Source organism: Euwallacea fornicatus, chromosome 3, assembly GCF_040115645.1.
Source record: "Euwallacea fornicatus isolate EFF26 chromosome 3, ASM4011564v1, whole genome shotgun sequence".
NCBI lineage: Eukaryota > Metazoa > Arthropoda > Insecta > Coleoptera > Curculionidae > Euwallacea > Euwallacea fornicatus.
Genome location: NC_089543.1, coordinates 4,590,671 through 4,610,344, shown reverse-complemented (window position 1 = coordinate 4,610,344; position 19,674 = coordinate 4,590,671). Strand labels below are relative to the sequence as shown.

The following is a 19,674-nucleotide window of genomic DNA, read 5'->3' as shown; positions in this document are numbered from 1 at the left end:
TTAGCGAAAAAATTCTAGGGTCTTCCAGTAGCAGACCACCGGTTGTGAGCAGAGATTTTTTTTAATTTTAGATGTTTAAGGGGTTCAAAATTTGTTTAAAATCAACTCAAAAGATCTCTCTAACAATGGTGAAGCCTCGGGGTAAGTTGTCACTTCACTCTAATACTTGGTTAAGCCCCTAATGTTACATGTTTATATGGTCCTTTGGATCTGCACCATCCATAGCTTGGAGCTTTTGTTACAGAAAGTTTATTACACATAAAAGTTTTAATTAGTTTGTGAAAATAAATTCACAGCTCGCATTCAATTTTTAAAGATTTATAAGACCTTTTTATGTTTTACTGGGAGAATGAGTCATAAATGTTGTTTTCAATTCTTAATATTTGCGCGGGTTTTCTGTATTGTCTGCATTAGCCCAGTAACCTCTAAGGGCATAATGTCCTAAAAATTATTTACTTTTAATTACTAAAATCTATTAAACTTTGCAAGGCGCATAATTTTCATGTAAATTAACCAATTTACATGTTAACAAAAGCATGCATATCCCTGTTAGTAAGACTTGATTAGAGCCAAAGTTCTGATGATTTCATGAAGACATTTGGTTTAAGCTAATCTAAAATGTGTATTTGTACATTACTTAAGTACCTGTTTAGTGAATTTGATGTGATTCTTGTCCCAAATACGTTCAAATGATGTCTACAGAGCGTCTGAAAATTAGGTTGTATGATTTTAACAATAATTTTTGCTACAAAAAACAAACCAAAGATTTTTATTAGTGTAGATCTGCACAAGCTTTTCTTTTTAAGGTATAGGGCTTGGAATTTTGAATATTTTTAAATTTTTAGCTCCCAGAGTTTATGGGATATTTAGTTGGAATTTGTTGTGTTCTTCGCCAATTTGTCTATTTGAATTTGACTTATTTTAACTATAATATTTTTCTAGTACTTTCCTATTTCTTGGAAATGATTCTATAAAATAGTATCATTGTCCCATTACGAATTTTGGTCATTTTGGGTATAGGTAGCAAGAGTGTTTGAATCAACAAATACTGGCTTTTATATTCACAAGTTGCTGTTTCTTCAAGAAAAAATGGTCTTGCTCTGCAGATACCCTGTAGAAATCCGAATTTGTGTATAATGGACTACAAATTCGGTTCTAGAGAGGTTTATGTAGAGTATTTAACGTCAACTAAGTTCATATTATGGTAACTGTAGAGTTAATTTTGTAAATGTTTGAAGGACTATTTTATGGTTATTTACATGCTCATTATGTAATCTATTGTTGACCATTCAGTGTAAAGAAGCAATTGAGGAACAAAAAAGAATTATTTATGCACAGACTATTTAAATTGAATAATTAAATGATCAATATATACTTTAATATCTTTAGCCTCTGCTCTCATTGGCCTTTTTTTTACAGTTTTTTACACAAAAAATAATTTTTCTATGTTAGCATTGAACAAGATAGTAGAAGATATATTTCATTGGTCACTTATAAGGAAGCGTTCTAGTTTAAACTTTCAATTACTAGGTCATGCAGCTCTTTTGGTATTTTCCAGAAAGTCACTAATTAACTTTCTTATCCCTTGATAAATACAGGAATCGTGGAACGTGAACGTCCAAACATTTAGAGAGCCCGATTTGGAAATAACGAAATCAAATACCACTTGTTGAAACAGAATATAGAATTTCTTGGTCATATGATTGAAAATGAAAAGTGGTTTCTTTCAGAAACTAAGACAAAGGCTGTTTTGAAGCACTATAATCAGACAGGTGACAATGTGGAAAGCCCTAAATTGTGAGTTTAGACCCGTACAACTTGTCACCATATCAAACTTACAGTAAGCAAACAGACCAAGAATACGACAAGAAATTTAAAAACATTACTACGGCGCTATTACTTGAAATTTTTTTAAAGTTGTTTAATGATGAATTCAAACGAAATCAGCACATTCGATTGGTAAATCGTTTTGTTTTATTCATGGAACAACGAATTCCACAATATATTTGTAGAACATGTTTTAATGAAATCTTCAGAATTCTGTTTAATTCCTTAGTCTATCTTCCATACTAAGTTACTATTATTAAGTTCTTCACGAAGCTCCATTTCACAAAATTTCTATTATATTTTCATCAACTTTCTCAAAAGTTTCAAGAGTATCTGTATCTCTATCCAATTTTCGGAAACTTGTAGACGTTTTAAGGCAAAAAGAAATTCAGCAAGCTTATCTTACACAAAACTTTTAATTGTCTCTTTTAACCATACCAATTTATAAACTCATTTTGGTGTTTTATTGCCTGGAATTGTGCTAACCATCCAGTTCCACCGTTGTTCACTGAAGAATAATAGGTGACTTCGAGCTTGATCTCCGAAAATAAAACATTTATGTGGCTGTCACCCTGTGTGGAAATGAGTTTTAAAAGTTTCTATGCAAGTCTCAGACCTAAAATTAACTTTACTTACGCTACAGTAAATCATTGTTGTCGGTAGGAAATTCGTGTAAGTAGTAACCAAAACTTTGTTTTGTGTGCATTCTCCGCCGATGTTAAAATCTTGAAGGATAATATGGGTATAATAAAATCTGACACTTCCGAACAGTTTCTCACCTTTGAACATAAAAGCAACATAATATCCTCTCGGCACTCTCACCTCCCAGGTGCACTCCATATCTTTCCTATATGGTTTTGGGTACATGGGACTCGAGAATATTCCAACATAATTAAATAATTTCCCTCCGCAACCAATACCTTTCGTTGATGACATGAATATGAGGTTGTACTTAAAGTAATTTGTGTTGCCTAACGAATTGTAGATGTTTACAACCAGCTTGCTACTATTTGAAAATATAGGAGAGGGTATTCGGTATCCACAGGCTTTGAATATTTGTGGTCCGGTTAGACTGTTTTCCCTAACCTGAAATTGTTCCTAATTTTAATTATGCTCAGGTCATAGGCTCGCTTTACCGACCTCCAAACTACTCCTCGTGCAATTCTGCTCATTTTTTTTTATGAACATGAAATGCATGAAATAAATTGAGAGAGTGGTGTTCGGAGATGCTATAATTGTCGTAGAACAGAACACCTCTGTGAAATCATTATATTCTCTTTGAATCCTTCCTTCATCCGCCCGAATGGTTCTATTACAGTCTAAAGTCGATACCGTTTTAATACTGTTTAAAATGCAAACCTAATTTTTACCAGAATTCCCATATTTTATTTTAAAACCGGCTCCTTTTTTCCTGAAAGACTGGTAACTTTTAAAAGTAAGAATTATTTCACTTCCAATAGAGTAGTAGTCGAATGAAACTGTGTCGTTGTCACAAAAGAAAAATGAATCTTGTTTATCCTGAAAAAATTATTTCATCTTGTTACGCACATTTCAGTTCTATTATAGGTACACATTAAATGATTCTGTATGGCAACCGTAATGTTTTTACTTAAAACCAACTTACCGTTAGTGCCCCAAGCATGTGCCTTGCATTTGGTCCAAACCCTTGGTTGACAATAGCTGAATTAGGGTCCTCCTTAATTTCCAGCCGGTCAGAATCGCAGGTTCCTTCGCTAGAACCTTCTTGGATGTCGATTTTTTCAAAATACAACATTATCTTTTGATTTTTTTTGGGGTTCTTGATTATCCAGTAACAGTTAAGGTTTGCTGGATACGGGTTTGGATAATTTGGGGATGTTAGTTCTTTAAGTCCTCTAGTCACCGTTAGCTGAACAGGACCGCAGATTGCTGTAAAGAAAATATAAATAGTAATTGGAATGTTTTGGTTTGTAAAACTGACTTACATTCTACTGATCTCAAAGTCAGTTTGAACATGTTGTTCTGTGGCACTGCTGAATATAGTCGAATATAAGCAATGTTATATGAAGTTGTGAAGGTGCGCTTTAAGTTGTTGTCGGAGCTGCACAATTTTGCTATCTGATCTGCAAAAGGGGACCCTCCATCTTTTATCTAAGGGAAATACATTTTTCTACAAAACTGCACTCATTCAGGTTTATATAAGAATAAAGCCAACCAATAAAAATATTCTTTTGGTTCTCAGCGGCCGGTTAAGAATATATCGCAGCTGCTCAAACCCTATTCTGTTTTTGAAATAAACATAAAGATACAGTTAATCGCTTTATGTGAGATATTTTTCAAATTTTTCAAATAACTTTTTCTCTTTTTTTTTCGGTCGCTTCTGACAATCGCCCACTCTCATTTTATTGTTAAGCTGTTTCTATCGCTTCTACTTTATTCTTAAAGGGATGTTCAAAAAAACAATTTACCTCAATATAAGAACATGTGCAGTAATAGGTGTGATTCCTGACAGGGTTTTGACAGGAGGCGGAAACCGTTATCTCAGTAAATTCAAGCTCAACTTTGTAGTTCTCCGAAGTAAAAATTATCCACTGGCAATCCATGTGAGGTAAATTATTAGGAGCATGTATGTATACAGTTTCGGTTAAGTTTATTCTTCCCCCACACCCTGCAGCTGGACCTTAAAATCAGTTCAAAATCAAATTATTTCACTGCGTCTTTAAAGGTAACGAAAACATACCATACGTAAAGTATACTTCTGCGTCTAAATTTTTGAATCTGTCAAAACTGGAGTCCAAACGAACTAGCATGGAATTTGAACTGGATGAGATAGGTATACTTTCTGTGATTTTCTTACATAGCTGCAGGATTCTTTTGTTAGGCACATTTTCTAGACCGTCGTATATGTGGACGTATTGCGATAAGCATGGAGTTCCCAACATATTTAAGTTGTGAATGCTGTAGGTATTGAGTTAAAGTGAATACCTTTTGGTGATACGAGCACATAAGGCAAAAACGTATGTAGGTATAAAGCCTGTTTTGGTAGATATTGCCTAACTTTACTTACATTAATACTACTATTTGGTCTTTTGGTGCTGTAATGCTCCAAGAGCAAGAAATTCGTGGTTGAGCCCATCTCACTCGTCCTTTTGATACATAAGGTGCCTGATAAACCAATTTAGATGGGGTGGTAATATTCCATTGGCAAGCTAATAGTAGAATAAGAACACAGTTGCAGTGATTCGCTATGGGTCTAACATGACTTACATTCATCTCTAAATGTTAACTTATAGTTGATATATTTTCTCGGATCAGAACTAGTATAATGCACGATGACACCCTTCTTGTATCTTTGTGGTTCTGCGAAATTCTGGCCCAGGCAAAACATCTGTTTTAAAAAGGATGTTGATATACCCCTCACGGTTAAGTTAGTGCTGCAGTTGTTTATTTTACCTTTGAAATTTTAGTTTTTTAATATCTCATCTTTCATTTATGATACCACAGTAAGTAGATTAATAATTTTATAATTACGCATTAAAAAAAATCTAACTATAAACACCCTGTATACATACCTTCTTGAGACTTGAAATAATCGATATTCAGGTATAAAGTTCCTTGTGGGTTTTTAGATAGAATGTTATATGTACAATTCATATAGTTAAAATATCGATTAAATGATACGGAACTGCTGGGTCCTATAATAGATTTTTCCGTCTCTGTGGCATAAAATGTAGCACCACATACAAAGTCCCAGTTTACCTACAGAATTATTCACTTGTATGTTGTATTTCTCTTTATTCCCATACCTACTCGAAAGCCCTTAGCGGTTACATTATTATTGCTTCTAAACATGATTCTTAGTTGGTTGCTAGTTGAGCTGATTGGGCTTGGACTCATCCTACCGCATTTTCTACCAAGAGAAATCCATTTGTCCCCTTTGTTGTCAAAAATCTGGAAGTTCGAGGAATCAGAGATGATCATGAGAATTTGCAATTTACGGTGAGGACGTTTGTTAATTTAGCTACTTACTTTCGTCGAGTACTCGGTAATTCAGATACGTTTTAAAAATATCGGTAATATATAATTCAAATAATTTTTCGGCACCGACAGCTTTCACTGTCTCACTTACCTCAACGAAATCATTTGTGCAATTTTCACTATCTTCTATGAAAAATCTGTCTATAAATTTCAGAACCACCATATAGCCTTCCTCAGCGATCACATCCCACACACATTCTTGATTATTATCGTAATTGCCATTTTCAAAGTTTGGCGAATTGGCGGTCATAACATTATGATATATTCCCCCACATCCTTAAGTAATAATTTCTGTTATTTTAAAGCTTCCTAGCTGCTATGCGCTATACATACCATCAGTTTCACTTTCGTAAAAAATACGAAAACCCATAGCTTTATCATTATCGCCTCTCTCATATTTATACTCAATGAGCATATTATTTGACTCAGTATTAAATGTCGTTACTTCATGATTTTTGCAGTATTTTCCGATCTTAGGGGAGACACTCGTAGGACCATTGAAGATTTCGATGTAATTTCTGGGACAGTCTTCAAGATCGAAGGTGCTAACGTTGACTTTTATCCGTGAGTTATATGTTGGTAACTTGATTATCCACGCACATTCGATGGACACGTTTGGAGGTTTCGGGAAGTTTGGACTGACAATTTCACCTGATTCTGCATCCAATATGCCTCCGCAGGGGTAAACATTGTAGAGGATCGTATAGTTTATGGCACTGGAGCTTTCGCCAGTAGCCTGAAATAGGAAGAGAATATTTTGCTCAATCCCTTGAGGATTTCAAGAAAAGGAAATTACACACTTACCTGAACAACTGTATCTTTCCAAATTGACCTAATCGTTTTATACAAATGTTTCGTGTCGTGGCACAATTGAATTTTGTTATGGTTATATAGCATGATGTTTAGTTTACTAATGGTATAGTCGCAAAAAACACCAGTAGATTTATTTGCGTGCACCGAAATCATAATTTTCAATACCAATGTTTCATTACTGGTTTTCTTCCCATACGTATATTCGCAGGAATAACCATTGGAAGTTTCTGGACCATGTATTTCACCAGCACGAGGGTCCATCAGGTTTCCTTTACAAACTGAAGTTGAAAAGGCGTATAATCAAATAAATGCATTTAAGTTCACCACCTCAAACATACTCGTAGATTTCTCTGAAGAGTAAGTAATTTTAATTCCCCTTTTTGCATTGGCAAAGCTCTGGGAGTAAAATATATCGGCTGAATTATCGCTAGAATCATAAGATTTGCCAGCTTGAATATTCGTCTGGTCAACTATTTTCGTACTGTGTGTCACACCATCATAAATAACTAGCAGAGTATTTGCGGTACTTATATCCACATCCTCCACAACTAACGTTATTCTTCGTCCTTTCGGAACTCGTATATTCCAGTAACAGTTAATCGACCTGCTTCTACTATTGGGATAGCCGGGAGTTTGAATGGTACCTGACATTTGTTCAAGCGTTCCTCCGCAATCTACGATGCATAATACATACACGTGAAGTTAAGTTGACTGTTCAGTAAATTCACTTAATCATACTTTCCGCATGGCCATAAAAGTTAAGCTGGAACCGATCTTTATTCGACTTAGGCTCAAATACCACCTTCACAGTAGGGCTACTCAGTGTTACCATCGTATTACTAGACAGATTTCCGCAAAAGACATTTTGTTCTGTATCTAAATTCACCAGACTAAGTGTATTTTTGATATTCTCATCTCTTACTTACCTTTTCTATTAATTTCATCTACAGCATATATTTTCACTTTAGCAACATCTTCAGCTGTGCAATTCGCGTCTTTTTGTGCCACATCAAACTGTTCAAAAATTAAGTTAACTGAAGAACCCCATGTGGATTTGATCCACCAGGTGCAAGAAGTGCCTAATTTAATGCGATAGAGTGTACTATCCAATTTTCCTGTTAATTGTCTAAAGGTTCCCCCGCAATCATTTATTGACACATTTGCTTTAAAGCCATTTCTCGGCTCATCTGAATCCGTATGATATTTAATTCTCAAAACGTTGCCTTTTGTGTATTTGGTGCTAGGCATTTGTTGACACTCAATTCCCATTAAATCAGATAAATCAGTACCGCCGTCTCTCAGCTCTACATAGTCATTGTTGCACCTAAGAATTATTCAAGTGGATTATTTTATTGCACATGCGTGACAGGGGTGCCTGGTTCTATTGTGACACACGTGAGATTCAATTTCGAATATACTGAACTCATACCAACGAGTCTGCATTTAAGATGTTTCAATAATTATTATCGCAAAACTCCCTTTTCTTGTTTCATATTTTTTTGATAAAAATTTACCTTTAAAATGTTTAATATGATTACATTCACAGCCCGTATATATCCGAATAGTTATTGTTCGTAACTGTGGTAGCACAAAAATGTTTTTTTTAATTGCATAAGTAATTGCATACGTAGAAACAGTTTTCCAAGTTTTGTTGCAATACATCTTCATTTAAACTTCTGGCCTAAAATTAAAAATGAAGAGCAAATTCGGATTTTTCACTTACCTCGCATTGATTGGTGCAATATCAAATCTTTCTTCGAAATCTATTCGTAGAGATTCACCACGGGGAGCTCTTATTATCCAAATACACTCAATGTGAGCATGAGGGACATTGGGGTAATTAGGAGATGTTATCACTGTGTATGATTCGGTCGAGTCAAGCTGAATATTCCTGTTGCAGTTAACTGAGACTTCTTCATATTTGATAGAGAATCCCTGCCAGAGATTTTATACTAAAAACTCTGAATAAACACTAGTGTTAAATTTACCTCAACGTTCTTCGAACCAGAATATTTCAGATAGAGGTGATTGCTAATGGATTCCATGCTATGTGGTAAAACACGCCCACAAAACTTGCCATTGCCCAAAAATGGACTGTCACGAAACATTCCATTTCTTATAATTAAATAGCTTGAACAAGCATTTTCCTCATTTGACCCTAAATCGAACTTCATAAATGTTAGTTTGATGGTTCGGCCACTCTTTACTGTAATATTCCACTGGCACTGAAAATAATGCTTAGACATTAGTAGAAATCTCTTGATATTAGACTTATACCTCATCCTTATTGTCGTCTTTATCAAATTGAATAAATCCTACTGAGTCAGTTAAAGTCCCACCACAGTCTTAAAAATATTTCACTTTATAACCTTCCAAAGCATCCATTCACAACACTCTTTACCTGTTTTAACGTAAACTTGAAATCCAGTACCATTCAAGTAACCGTTAGACTTGAACGTTACTTTCATGAGGTTGAATCCTATTACTTCTGGTATTGGAACCTGATTATTACAAACCTCCTTCAGGAACGTCCACTGATCGTCATTAACTTGTTTTGTGAATACGCTAACAGAGTCTGCGTAGTTGCAAGTGTGGTAAAAAATGGGGCCGAAGTTAATATTGACGAACTTGAGTGTTAAATGGTACTGCTGGGGTATTTCCACAATCCATTCACATCTTAAATTATATGCGTATCCATCGGGATAACCGGGAGAAGAGATTGTTAAGTTGCCTTTCTTTTCCAACTTGTGGAATGACTGGCAGTCTACGGTATCTCATCATTTTGAGCAAGGGCACTTTGAAGGAAATAAGGAAAAGGATTCACTTACCGGCAGTAGTCTGATTTTTCACCGATTTGGCACTTTTTCTTGACAATTCTTTCCACATAATTCTGTATTTGATGTCGATACGTTGCGAATATAGTTGGAGTTCAAGATACAACATGTTCGACGTCGATAAAATTACTTCTTCGGTATTGGCACACTTTTCTTTTAGCAGAAGTGCCTGGTCATTCATACCGTCATAAACCTAAGAAGACCGACTTCCAAATCTTATGTTTCGTTGTGATTCCATACATACCTTCAAGAAATTCGCATCGCAGGAATTATCGTATGTGCCTAGTCCTAATGACGTAATTGATAGTTCTATAATAGTGGATATATTGGTGTTTATTAGCCAAGTGTACGTCCCAGTCAATTGCACATTTTGATTTTCTATGACCCCTTCTGAGCCAGATAGATGGTTTTCATTGCCTATTTAATACAACGCTTTCAGAAATGTTCGAGAAGCTTGTTTCAAACTTACTAAGAGCATATTGGACTAGAAATCCTTTATTCTGAGTGTTTCCCTCGATAGTCGTACTCCTAAATATTAGCTGCATTGTACCAATGACTGTCATGGCGGTTGGTATTTGGGTACCACAGAAGACGCCACGCAACTTTCCATCTGTACCGTCACCTTCTCGAACTTCTAAGAAGTCCAAGTTGCAACTAGGCGACTCTGGTATATCAAGCTTTGTAAAGTCCAATTTTATGGTGTGGCCTTCAAGTTTAAAGTTACTTTTTAAAACCCTAAGAAAAAAGATGCTTACCAGCCCCCATTGAAATGGTCCAAGTGCAGTCGGTATTCAATGGATACCTTTTAGGCCAGCCTGGTGAACTAATAAAGCCTGCAAGGGCTGTCAGCTCACCTCCGCACTCTAAAAGAATGTTTTTGCTTTATTATATCAAAACACAGAAGTTAATCATACCTGAGTCAATTACTGAATATTTGGCTTTGAAACCGACTGAGTTTGTTACTTCAATATGAAGTGCAGATCCATCACTGACTATAGCAGGTGGAACTACTGTTGTGCAGAATTCTTTCAACAACGGAGAGCTTCTGAATTGCCCATTGTAGACTTTGACGGCATATATCTCATTTTCATCATCGCACCAGATGAGGGATGTATCGATTTGTTGTATGGTTAATGTCACATGATTTGCTTTGAAAAAAGAATTCTATTTGTTATGTGTATTAATGCGCGATAAATGTCCCGAATTCATTTATAGCGAAATTATATGACTAAAAAAAATGAAAATTTATGACGTAATTGTGCTAACTTGGTTCGTTTACGCTATACAGAGCCTTTTTGAAAAATCTTTCATTTAGACATGGTGTATTAACTGTAAATCGTATCTTTTTGTCTATGGTTTTCTACTGTGTATTTAATGAATTATGTTATTTCGTAACTTACTTGGATCTTCAGCAATAATGGTTATACTACAGTTATTTGTGCTGACGTACTCATCATCACTGATGATATTTAACTCCTTTTGAATGTCAATAATTCCACTGCTCCCGGTTTTGATTATGGCACCACATGCCTGAAACGATCACTTGACCAATAATATTCTAGATTATCAGACTTAATCACCTGTTGGTAAAATGCCTTAAATCCTTTACTTGTTAAATAACTATTAGAGCTAAACTCGACGAACATATTCTCCGTTGAGCTTCGTATAGTTTTATTCTGAATAGTCGTGTTACCACACACAGTTTTCAGTAGAGGATATGCCTGATTCGGGCCATCGAAGACCTTAAACCAGACTTTAAAAATGGTGCAACCAAAATATCTTCCAAATTTACTTTTATATAGTTGGTACTACAGTTGGAGGTTTTAAGCAAATCGACGTCTTCGAACCTTAAGGCGATCACATGATGCTCGTTGGTAGTGATGAGATACTCACAAGTTTGTTTTTTTTCGAAATTGTTGGGATAGTTGGGTGAATATATGAAACCGTTTGGTAATGTATACTGTCCACCACAGCCTAAAATAACGAAGTTTTCATTACGAACATTTCCAGAAAATCAGAATTGAATTCAGTGATACAAATATCCGGACTAATATTGTGAAAACAAATATGTTGTGTAAAATTGCCGGAATATAAACTCTCGCAGTCATTGACTGAACTAGACCCATTTACATGTCTTAGGGTCCTATCGCACAAGTAAAAAGTTGCAGTAACAGATTTAGCAGCTCTTCACATAAATGAGATATTCACGCGTAAGCACGAAAAATATCACTCTGTGTAGTAATACCCTGTTACCTGTTTAGATCAAATTTGTGCACCCTAAATCGTTGGACAAATGTGTATTACGCACTTTCCTAATAATTCCTGCTTCAATTCTGGGCAAAAAAAACTTGCGTTTAGAGTTCATTTGAAAGATTCCAAGTTCTGTTGGGATTGCGCTTGTCTGGACCAGTACTCCAGTTTTGTTGTCACATGTTTGCAAAACAATTTTCACAGTTGTTGGCCGATCCACACATTACGTATACATGAACTGTATTTATGAGTACCTGGTCTTCACACTTTTTCTCTATTTAAGACATTATCGAAACACGGTAGTATCCCGAATACGCTTTACATCAAATTGTAGTTGATCAGTAATGGGTTAATCAGCAATCAAATAAAATTTAATTTGCAAAAGACTTACTAAATATTACTCTTACCATTTTTTTCTGAATTATAATGAGCACTAAATCCTCTTCCTTCGTAGGAATTATCTGCTACGAAGTGAATAAACATGTTGTTTCCCGTAGAAGTTAATTTCACTGGAGAGGTAGTCTGTTGATAGCAGAATTTCCCCATAAGTGGGTATGTTTCATCAGGTCCATTGAACACCTGTAAATTTCTTTAAGCTGGAATAATAATCCATCTAATGCGTTAAACGTCACCTCTATATAATCGAACATACAATCGGAAACTTTTTCAATGTTGATTTCATCGAAACTTAAAGATATTTTTTCTCCCAAAGGAAGCTTTATAGTCCAGTTGCATTCTATTTCTCCTGGATATGGCTTGGGGTAGTTTGGAGATGATATTGATCCGAAGGCATTTGAAAGAAATCCTCCGCAGCCTATAAGCCATAAAATCGAATTAGAAAAAATCCGAAGGATAACCATTTCTGTACCATTTAGATACCATTCCAGTCTGAATCCTGATCCAATGAGAATACTGTCGGACACGAAATGAATCATCGCGCGGTTGGAGTTAAGAGCGATTATACCAGGATTTTCTTGTCCACAAAAACGTTTATAGGTTGTCCAGACAGTATCATCAGTATCATCGTTAAATTCATAATTATTCTCTTCGCCGTACAGTATCTGAGATAAAAATTATTGAATTGTCTAGAATTGTTGAGTGCAAAAACTCACCTCAATATAGTCGTAATTACATTGTTTATGTTCCGTTGCAGCCGTTTCTTCTATTGAGAAGTCCGAAAAACTTATGTTGATCTTATTGCCTTTAGGAACCACAATTTTCCAATTACAGTTCTGGTCTTTTGGGTATTCGCTGGGGAAGTTCGGACTTTCAATAATCCCCCCATAACCAGTTAGAGTGTTGTCGCACAATATGAAATACTTCAAATGAAATCCGCGTCCTTGGAAACTAACATCAGACCTAAATAGCACTGTCATTTCGTTGGATGTCGAGGAGATAAAATCCATTTGGGGGGTGCAATATTTTCCTACAGATTTTGAACTCGTGGTTGGCCCATCAAAAAACTAAAGAAGGGGTGTTATATTTAGTCGTATGTTTAAATTTTGTCTCACCTGGACATAATCCATTGTGCAATTGGTCTGAGATTCTAAGTCTAAATCGGAAAATATGAATTTAATTTTCGAACCTATATTTACGAAAATATTCCATATACACTCTGCGTTTTTACTGTAAGGTTCTGGGTATTGTGGAGATGTTATGGATCCTGTAGAACTCATAAGAGTTCCTCCACAACCTGCAGAAAGAACACATTCAAGACTGGATGTAAATGTTACGGATTTAAGGAGTTACACCCTAACGGACACGTCGGGTGCAACTCTATTTAGGCGAGATGTGACGGGCCAATTTCTGAAGTCTATACCTGGTAAAAGCACTTTTTGACTTTCCCAACATCTCATTAATTCATTCGAAATACGATAAGATAGATCAACATTTTTTTACCAGTTGTTGCAGAAGTCCATTCAATCATAAATCCTGCAGCTGTCCTACTCATGTCAGAATTAAATTTCAGATATAATTTATTTGCATGTGATGGAATCGTTTTTGGAATTTTTGTACCACAGTATGTTCCTATCAATGGGGATGAAGAGTATCCTCCATTTCTGAAAATTTTAAAATTTTGTAGTGAAAAGCTCATAAATCATATTTTAATCTACATGAACCACAACGTTTTGCCCACTTAAGCCCTGAACATCGAAAATTTCTAATTTTCAATTAGATTGACATTTGTGTTTGATATGAGACTATAAGCCGTTTACGATTGAGTTAATCTTGAATTAATTGACGATTTCCCCTTTTTATGTGATATTTCAATTCTCAAAACCTTAATCTCTCTATGTACATACGTGTATACCTTATATATTTTAATTACCTGATTTCAAGCCAGTCGTATTTACAATTAGAATAAGCTTCGATGGTAAAATTTTTGACTGTCAGCATTATTTGGTCACCAGCTGGGACTGTGATAACCCAAATACATTCCCTATTTATGGGGTAATTCTTAGGAAATTCCGGAGATTTGAGTACTCCAGCTGGTGTGAAGTAATTGCCCCCACAAACTAAAATCTCAACATTAACAAAGTTATGACTAAACAGTAATCATTACCAACTTTGAGTAGACTTAATGAAAGTGTATGAAACATAAAACCCATCTCCGTGTATAGTGTTGTCTGAGTCAAAAGTTACAGTAACCACATTCGACGTGCTGAAGACAAGTGGAGGCAGGCGATTGCCACAATATTTCCCTATCAAGTACCCATTCCCATTATCTGTATTATTGTCAAATACTTTTACATTATCGTAAGCACAATCGATACTTTTCTCAAGATTGAACAATATCCATGTTAATTGCACAATTTTCTCCGGAGGCGCTTGAATCACCCATTTGCAGTGGTTATTTCCATTATACTTTTCATCTCGGTGAGGTGGGAAAGAAATTGTACCTACATCGTTATTTAGTAACCCGCCACAACCAAGATCAAAAGATCTGTAAGTGGCAACAATCAATGCCGTTGATGGTGGTTTGAATGATTTTATGGAAAAAGATACTACAATCAGAAGGTAATTTGTACTAGATACCACCTTGGCCTTTTCATTTTTGTAATAAGTGCCCAATAGAGTTCCGTTTTCATTGTCTCCGTCGTAGATCTAAAAAATAATTGTTAGAAACTCTACGTACTTACGCATGTGCTGATTTTGTGCCGGTGAACATTGACGCGCATATTTTATGATATACCTTTACCTTTAATTCTGCTGAAATGAAGTCGTAGTCAAGTATTTCTACGTCTAGAGAAATGACCCATCCTGGGGGTCGCATAATTAAATGCCGACAATATTTGTTCGCAGTGAGCAACGACGTAAAAGATTTAGACGAGTCTGTGTAAATTTGCTCACACACTGCAACATATTGTAAGTTCATCCATAATTGACTAAACCTGAATAAATAACTTACGTAATTCATAGCTCAATGTCCATTGACTTTTAAATCTATATCTTGATAGGGATTTGACTATTATGTCACTTCCACGAGTTATAAGAGGTCCAGTCAACGTATTTCCGCAATGTCTTATTAGTAAATCAGGTATAGAAGATGTTTTTACATATATCTTGGAAAATAATATAGGAGTCATTTTATTGTGAGAGGGTAGAGCAATTGTTGGTTTTGAGGTATGAACTTACAGCAACGTTAGTAAAATCGCAGTTATTTTCAATGTCCATTTCGGTAAATTCCAACTTAACGCTCGTGTTAGCTGGAACTTTAATTTGATATATGCACACGAGTGGACTTGGCATTACCTCGGTTAATTGGACGGAGTGCAAGTAACCTGTTAAGGTGGTGTATACACCTCCACAGCCGGGAATACCTAAGTGCCAGAAAGCTGTAAAAATTAAATCTAAAATTCTAAAACTTACTATCTACAACACTATAGCCTATTTGGAAGCCAGAATATGAATCTTGCCCATCTGATCTGAAATGTATGCTGCCGGAAGATGATAGTGAATAAAATGGGTCTGGAATGATAGAGTTGCAGTATTTTGCAAATATTGGTCTGCTAGAGGTTTCGATGATAAACTAAAAACAAATTAAATAAAACAAGTTAGAAAATCTTGTTTAAATAAAAAAACTGATTTTGCAGACCTCCACGTAGTCCTTTGAGCAATCCGTATTATTTCCAATGTTTAAAGTGTAGATATGAAATAAAAGTCTTTTAGTTAAAGGAACTTCGAAAGTCCAATAGCAATCCCTAAAGAAAAATTTCATATTCATTAGAATAGAGTATTTTTGTGAATAAAATACCTGTTATTAGGATAACTATGCGGATATCCTGGTGACGAAATCAGTCCACTTTCAGAGTCAAGCTTCCCTCCGCATTCTAGAAAATAAGTTTTCTCATAATTTTCATAATTTGATTTATTTTTATAAACCTTAACAATTTGCTATTATCAAGGTTTCATACCTGGAGCTTTAGAAACCCACGATAACTCCAGGGAAGGCAACCTGCTTATGGTAGATCGTACCCAAAGATATATTGAATTACGGGTTGTTATTAGAGTACCATTACCGGGTAATACGGTACCGCAAAACCTTCCATAAACTGGGGCTAATAAAGTGGGCCCATCGTGAATCTAAAAATTGTATATAAAAGTTCTTGGAATTTTTCGGAAATAACGTGTAAAGACAATTAATCATATATACATTACCTCTAAAAATTGTGTAGAACAAGGAGCTGTGTCGATAAATATAAATTTCGTAAAAGAGATTTCCAAGACTTTATCGTCATCAGTGCTAATACGCCATGCGCAATTTAAGTCACCTATGCGCTCTACATCGTAATCATCGGGGGGATACCGTACTGTTCCGTTGGTTTGATTGATGTGCTCCATACAAGCTAAAAATTTTCCACCGGGCAATTTTTAAGGAAAAATTGAATAATATTTCCTTTAAAACATTTTAATGTATCTTACCTTGTTTCTGATTCTGGCAAATTCTTCCAGAGTATGATTTAATACAACTACAAAAAAACCACCTTCTTTGCGCGGTACACGTTCCTCCATTCAAGCAAGGGTTCGGACTACATGGATCTATTTTTTTATTGCACAACATGCCAGAGTACTGTTCCTTGCAGACACATATAAATCCTTTTGTGGAGTTGTTTGAAACGCAGGTACCATGTACGCATGGGTTCGAAGCGCATGCGCCGCTGAGAGAAAACGGATCTTTGCGGCAACCTGTAGGGCCAATTCCTGACCCTGTATATCCTTCCATACATACACACTGCACGTAAGTTTCCCCTATCGCTAAAATTTGTGTTGGTTTGTTTTGAGTTTGAAAACTTAAGAGCTTTCCATAAACCTGGGTTATTCACACACGTTGCAAACTGGCTACAGCCTCCATTGTTAACATGGCAAACTCCTTGATATGTGCAAGTCTTACCGTCACCTACGTAACCTACAGGGCATGGACCGCATTTTTTGGATCCCTATAAATTATCTCAATGAAAGATTCATCAAGTGCAGGGTTTTTAATAAATTTACTGGGGTATTGATGCACTCCACATAAGGCGCTACACTGCAGCCTCCATTGAAAAGCTCGCATTCATTTATGTCTACACAATAGTACCCGTTACCGGTATATCCTAAAACGAAGCATGAATTTTAGTGAGACAAATGTAACACTTGCGCAACAGATCAGAAGTTACTCTGAAAATGTACCTGGAGGACAATGTTGACACATGTAAGAGCCAGGAACGTTAATGCATTGCACTAGGGGATTAGTGGAGCATGGGGGATGCTTCTGCGCACACTCGTCCACGTCTGTAGTACATGGCTTAGTTGGAGAGTCGTTGGTCCATCCAGAGTCACAAAGACATTTAAACCCATATTGGTTGTTTTGAGGTATGCAAGTGCCATGACCGCAAATTTCCGACCCACCGGAACTGCAGTCCGTTGGTTTTCTGTGACAATGAATACCAGTCCATCCATTTGTGCATTGGCATTGATAGGAGCCCGGTAAATTCTGGCATGTACCTCCATTTAGGCAACCAAGATCTGTGCCTATGAACCGCGTGCATTCGTTTATGTCGATATCACAGGTATTACCCTAGGAAGGAAATATAACAATAATTATTGCTACTCTGAGGATGTAGACTAAAAGAGTGATGTTATTGGATATCTTCTTACCTCCCAACCCTTTGGACACTGGCATATAAATCCGTTATATATATCTAAACACGCTGCTCCATGATTACAAGGATTGCTAGCGCATTCATCTTTTATTAATAGTTCTTCAATAGTCGTAATTCTTCTGTTCATCATGGCAAGTTTTCGATTTATAAGCCGTATTTTCATCATTATAACTCTATTTCCCGTGGTGTTATATGAAATATTTGAACCATTTATCAACCCTCCAGTTAGAAGTCTACTCTCCATAGCGTTCATTTTAGAGTCGATTTGAGATATATGAATTTGGCAGGTTTGAAACAGTTTAATTGATTGTTGCATCTAAAAAAATTTTAGCTTGGTAAAATGTTAATGCATTGTCTATGGAATGTGCTGTGCATATTCGACAAGCATGCGCAATGGAATGTATTTGCCTTTGTACCTACATGTCACGACTTAAGCGAATATACACATAGGTATATGATAATTCACATTTTCTTACCGAAAGAAGTGTAGCGACAGCATCGACATCGTTGAATTGTATTTTCGCAGCTTCAAAATGTAGTAATTTATCGTTGCCTAGCTTGATATGAAGATTATTGTCTTCGACATATAGTTTTGGTCTACAAATAAGGATTTATGAGCCCAGCCGCTCTAATAATGCTAAATTGCTTTTTTACTGTTGCACATTTGGTCATGATTACCAATTTGCTTTTTTTTATCCTACTAACTCGGGACCTACTTAACTATTTTAAATTTTATGAAGGGAGGATGAGAACTTACTGCGTATCTGCCAAAGAAGCCAGAAAAATGCTTAAAAATACACCCACCAAATGCAACCAACAAAATTGCTGCATTGTTCCTATAATATTTGGAACAATAGGAACCCGAATAGTCACAATAGAGCGTACATTTCAAACGCACTGAAAGTGTAAAAATTCAATACTTCAAATATAAGAAGAATTTCAAGGGGCGTAGCGAGTTTTGAGTTACATAATGGAAAGTACCTCCCATTAAATAATTTGAACATATTTTCATAAAATGCAGCATTTTAATAATATGTAAGGTCTGTATTACGCTATGTTTATCTATTAAATTCACTAATTTGGTCCAACAAGAACTCGTATTTAATTTGATAGAAATCCGCAAAGAGTTGCGTCAGGTGATTTATAATGATTACAAAAAATAGAAGTTTATTATATACCTAATTAAATTAACTTATTTTTTAATGCAGGATGTTCAAATGCTGCTAATGCACCCCTAAGTTTCCTCCAAAAAAAAAGTGATTTCGTCCAGTCTGTTCCGCAAAGAATTTGAGCTTCAATTATGTGCTTTCTTAGTCTTCTCGTGTTCTTCGTCGTTTTTTTGTTGTGATACTACTGATATACGCGGCTTTTTAAGGAACCTCGCAAAGATCAAAGGTCACAAATCTGGACCGCTCAGACACAGACTTACGGGTTTCCCCAGTCTGGCGCGAAGAACCGGAGAAAATATCGATATGTTCGAAATCGATATGAAAATAATTGACAAGATGGGATAAAATAAGTTTTTTAAAATCAATATGATCTTGTTTTTTTCCTATAAAAAAAACAGATTGATGGGATGGGGGGGGGACAAACACACACTTAGTAGTAGTAGTGATTATATTTTAATAAAAAATGCCTAAATTACAGAAAAGTGAACAACATATACAATTTCCAAGAAATAACCGGTGAGAGAGGTATTAGAAAAATTTGGTGTGGTGAAAAGAGGTCTGCCTCTTAAATAATTATAACCCCATATATTTTCACAATTATCTGAAAACTTTATCTTGATA

The 19,674-nt window shown here is 35.7% G+C and overlaps 1 protein-coding gene and 1 long non-coding RNA gene across 2 annotated transcripts; one reads left to right on the top strand and one right to left on the bottom strand.

The window, feature by feature from the left end:
* Positions 1 to 17: 17 nt before the first annotated feature.
* LOC136350775 (uncharacterized) lies at positions 18 to 6,830 on the top strand. The gene is made up of 2 exons (XR_010734203.1): positions 18 to 141; positions 6,306 to 6,830. It is a non-coding gene; the product is annotated as an uncharacterized lncRNA (long non-coding RNA).
* Positions 2,225 to 18,766, bottom strand: Cubn (Cubilin). The gene is made up of 54 exons (XM_066302838.1): positions 18,642 to 18,766; positions 18,361 to 18,481; positions 17,880 to 18,200; positions 17,412 to 17,799; positions 17,235 to 17,335; positions 17,053 to 17,179; positions 16,665 to 16,997; positions 16,401 to 16,588; positions 16,157 to 16,325; positions 15,997 to 16,072; positions 15,838 to 15,943; positions 15,612 to 15,771; positions 15,378 to 15,562; positions 15,151 to 15,304; positions 14,941 to 15,095; positions 14,309 to 14,846; positions 14,071 to 14,257; positions 13,641 to 13,801; positions 13,253 to 13,434; positions 12,854 to 13,204; positions 12,610 to 12,802; positions 12,374 to 12,555; positions 12,149 to 12,320; positions 11,284 to 11,465; positions 11,072 to 11,233; positions 10,892 to 11,021; positions 10,406 to 10,639; positions 10,247 to 10,354; positions 9,961 to 10,197; positions 9,736 to 9,908; positions 9,486 to 9,684; positions 9,059 to 9,421; positions 8,935 to 9,002; positions 8,646 to 8,882; positions 8,381 to 8,592; positions 7,584 to 7,981; positions 7,396 to 7,533; positions 6,996 to 7,331; positions 6,649 to 6,935; positions 6,178 to 6,580; positions 5,936 to 6,120; positions 5,617 to 5,757; positions 5,379 to 5,565; positions 5,074 to 5,259; positions 4,874 to 5,015; positions 4,547 to 4,764; positions 4,275 to 4,486; positions 3,792 to 3,957; positions 3,452 to 3,735; positions 3,198 to 3,345; positions 2,968 to 3,146; positions 2,607 to 2,913; positions 2,464 to 2,552; positions 2,225 to 2,399 (listed from the first exon to the last, which is right to left on the bottom strand). Exons 1-54 carry the CDS (start codon positions 18,713 to 18,715, stop codon positions 2,256 to 2,258), a joined length of 11,079 nt encoding a protein of 3,692 aa, XP_066158935.1. The 5' UTR covers positions 18,716 to 18,766; the 3' UTR covers positions 2,225 to 2,255.
* Positions 18,767 to 19,674: the final 908 nt, after the last annotated feature.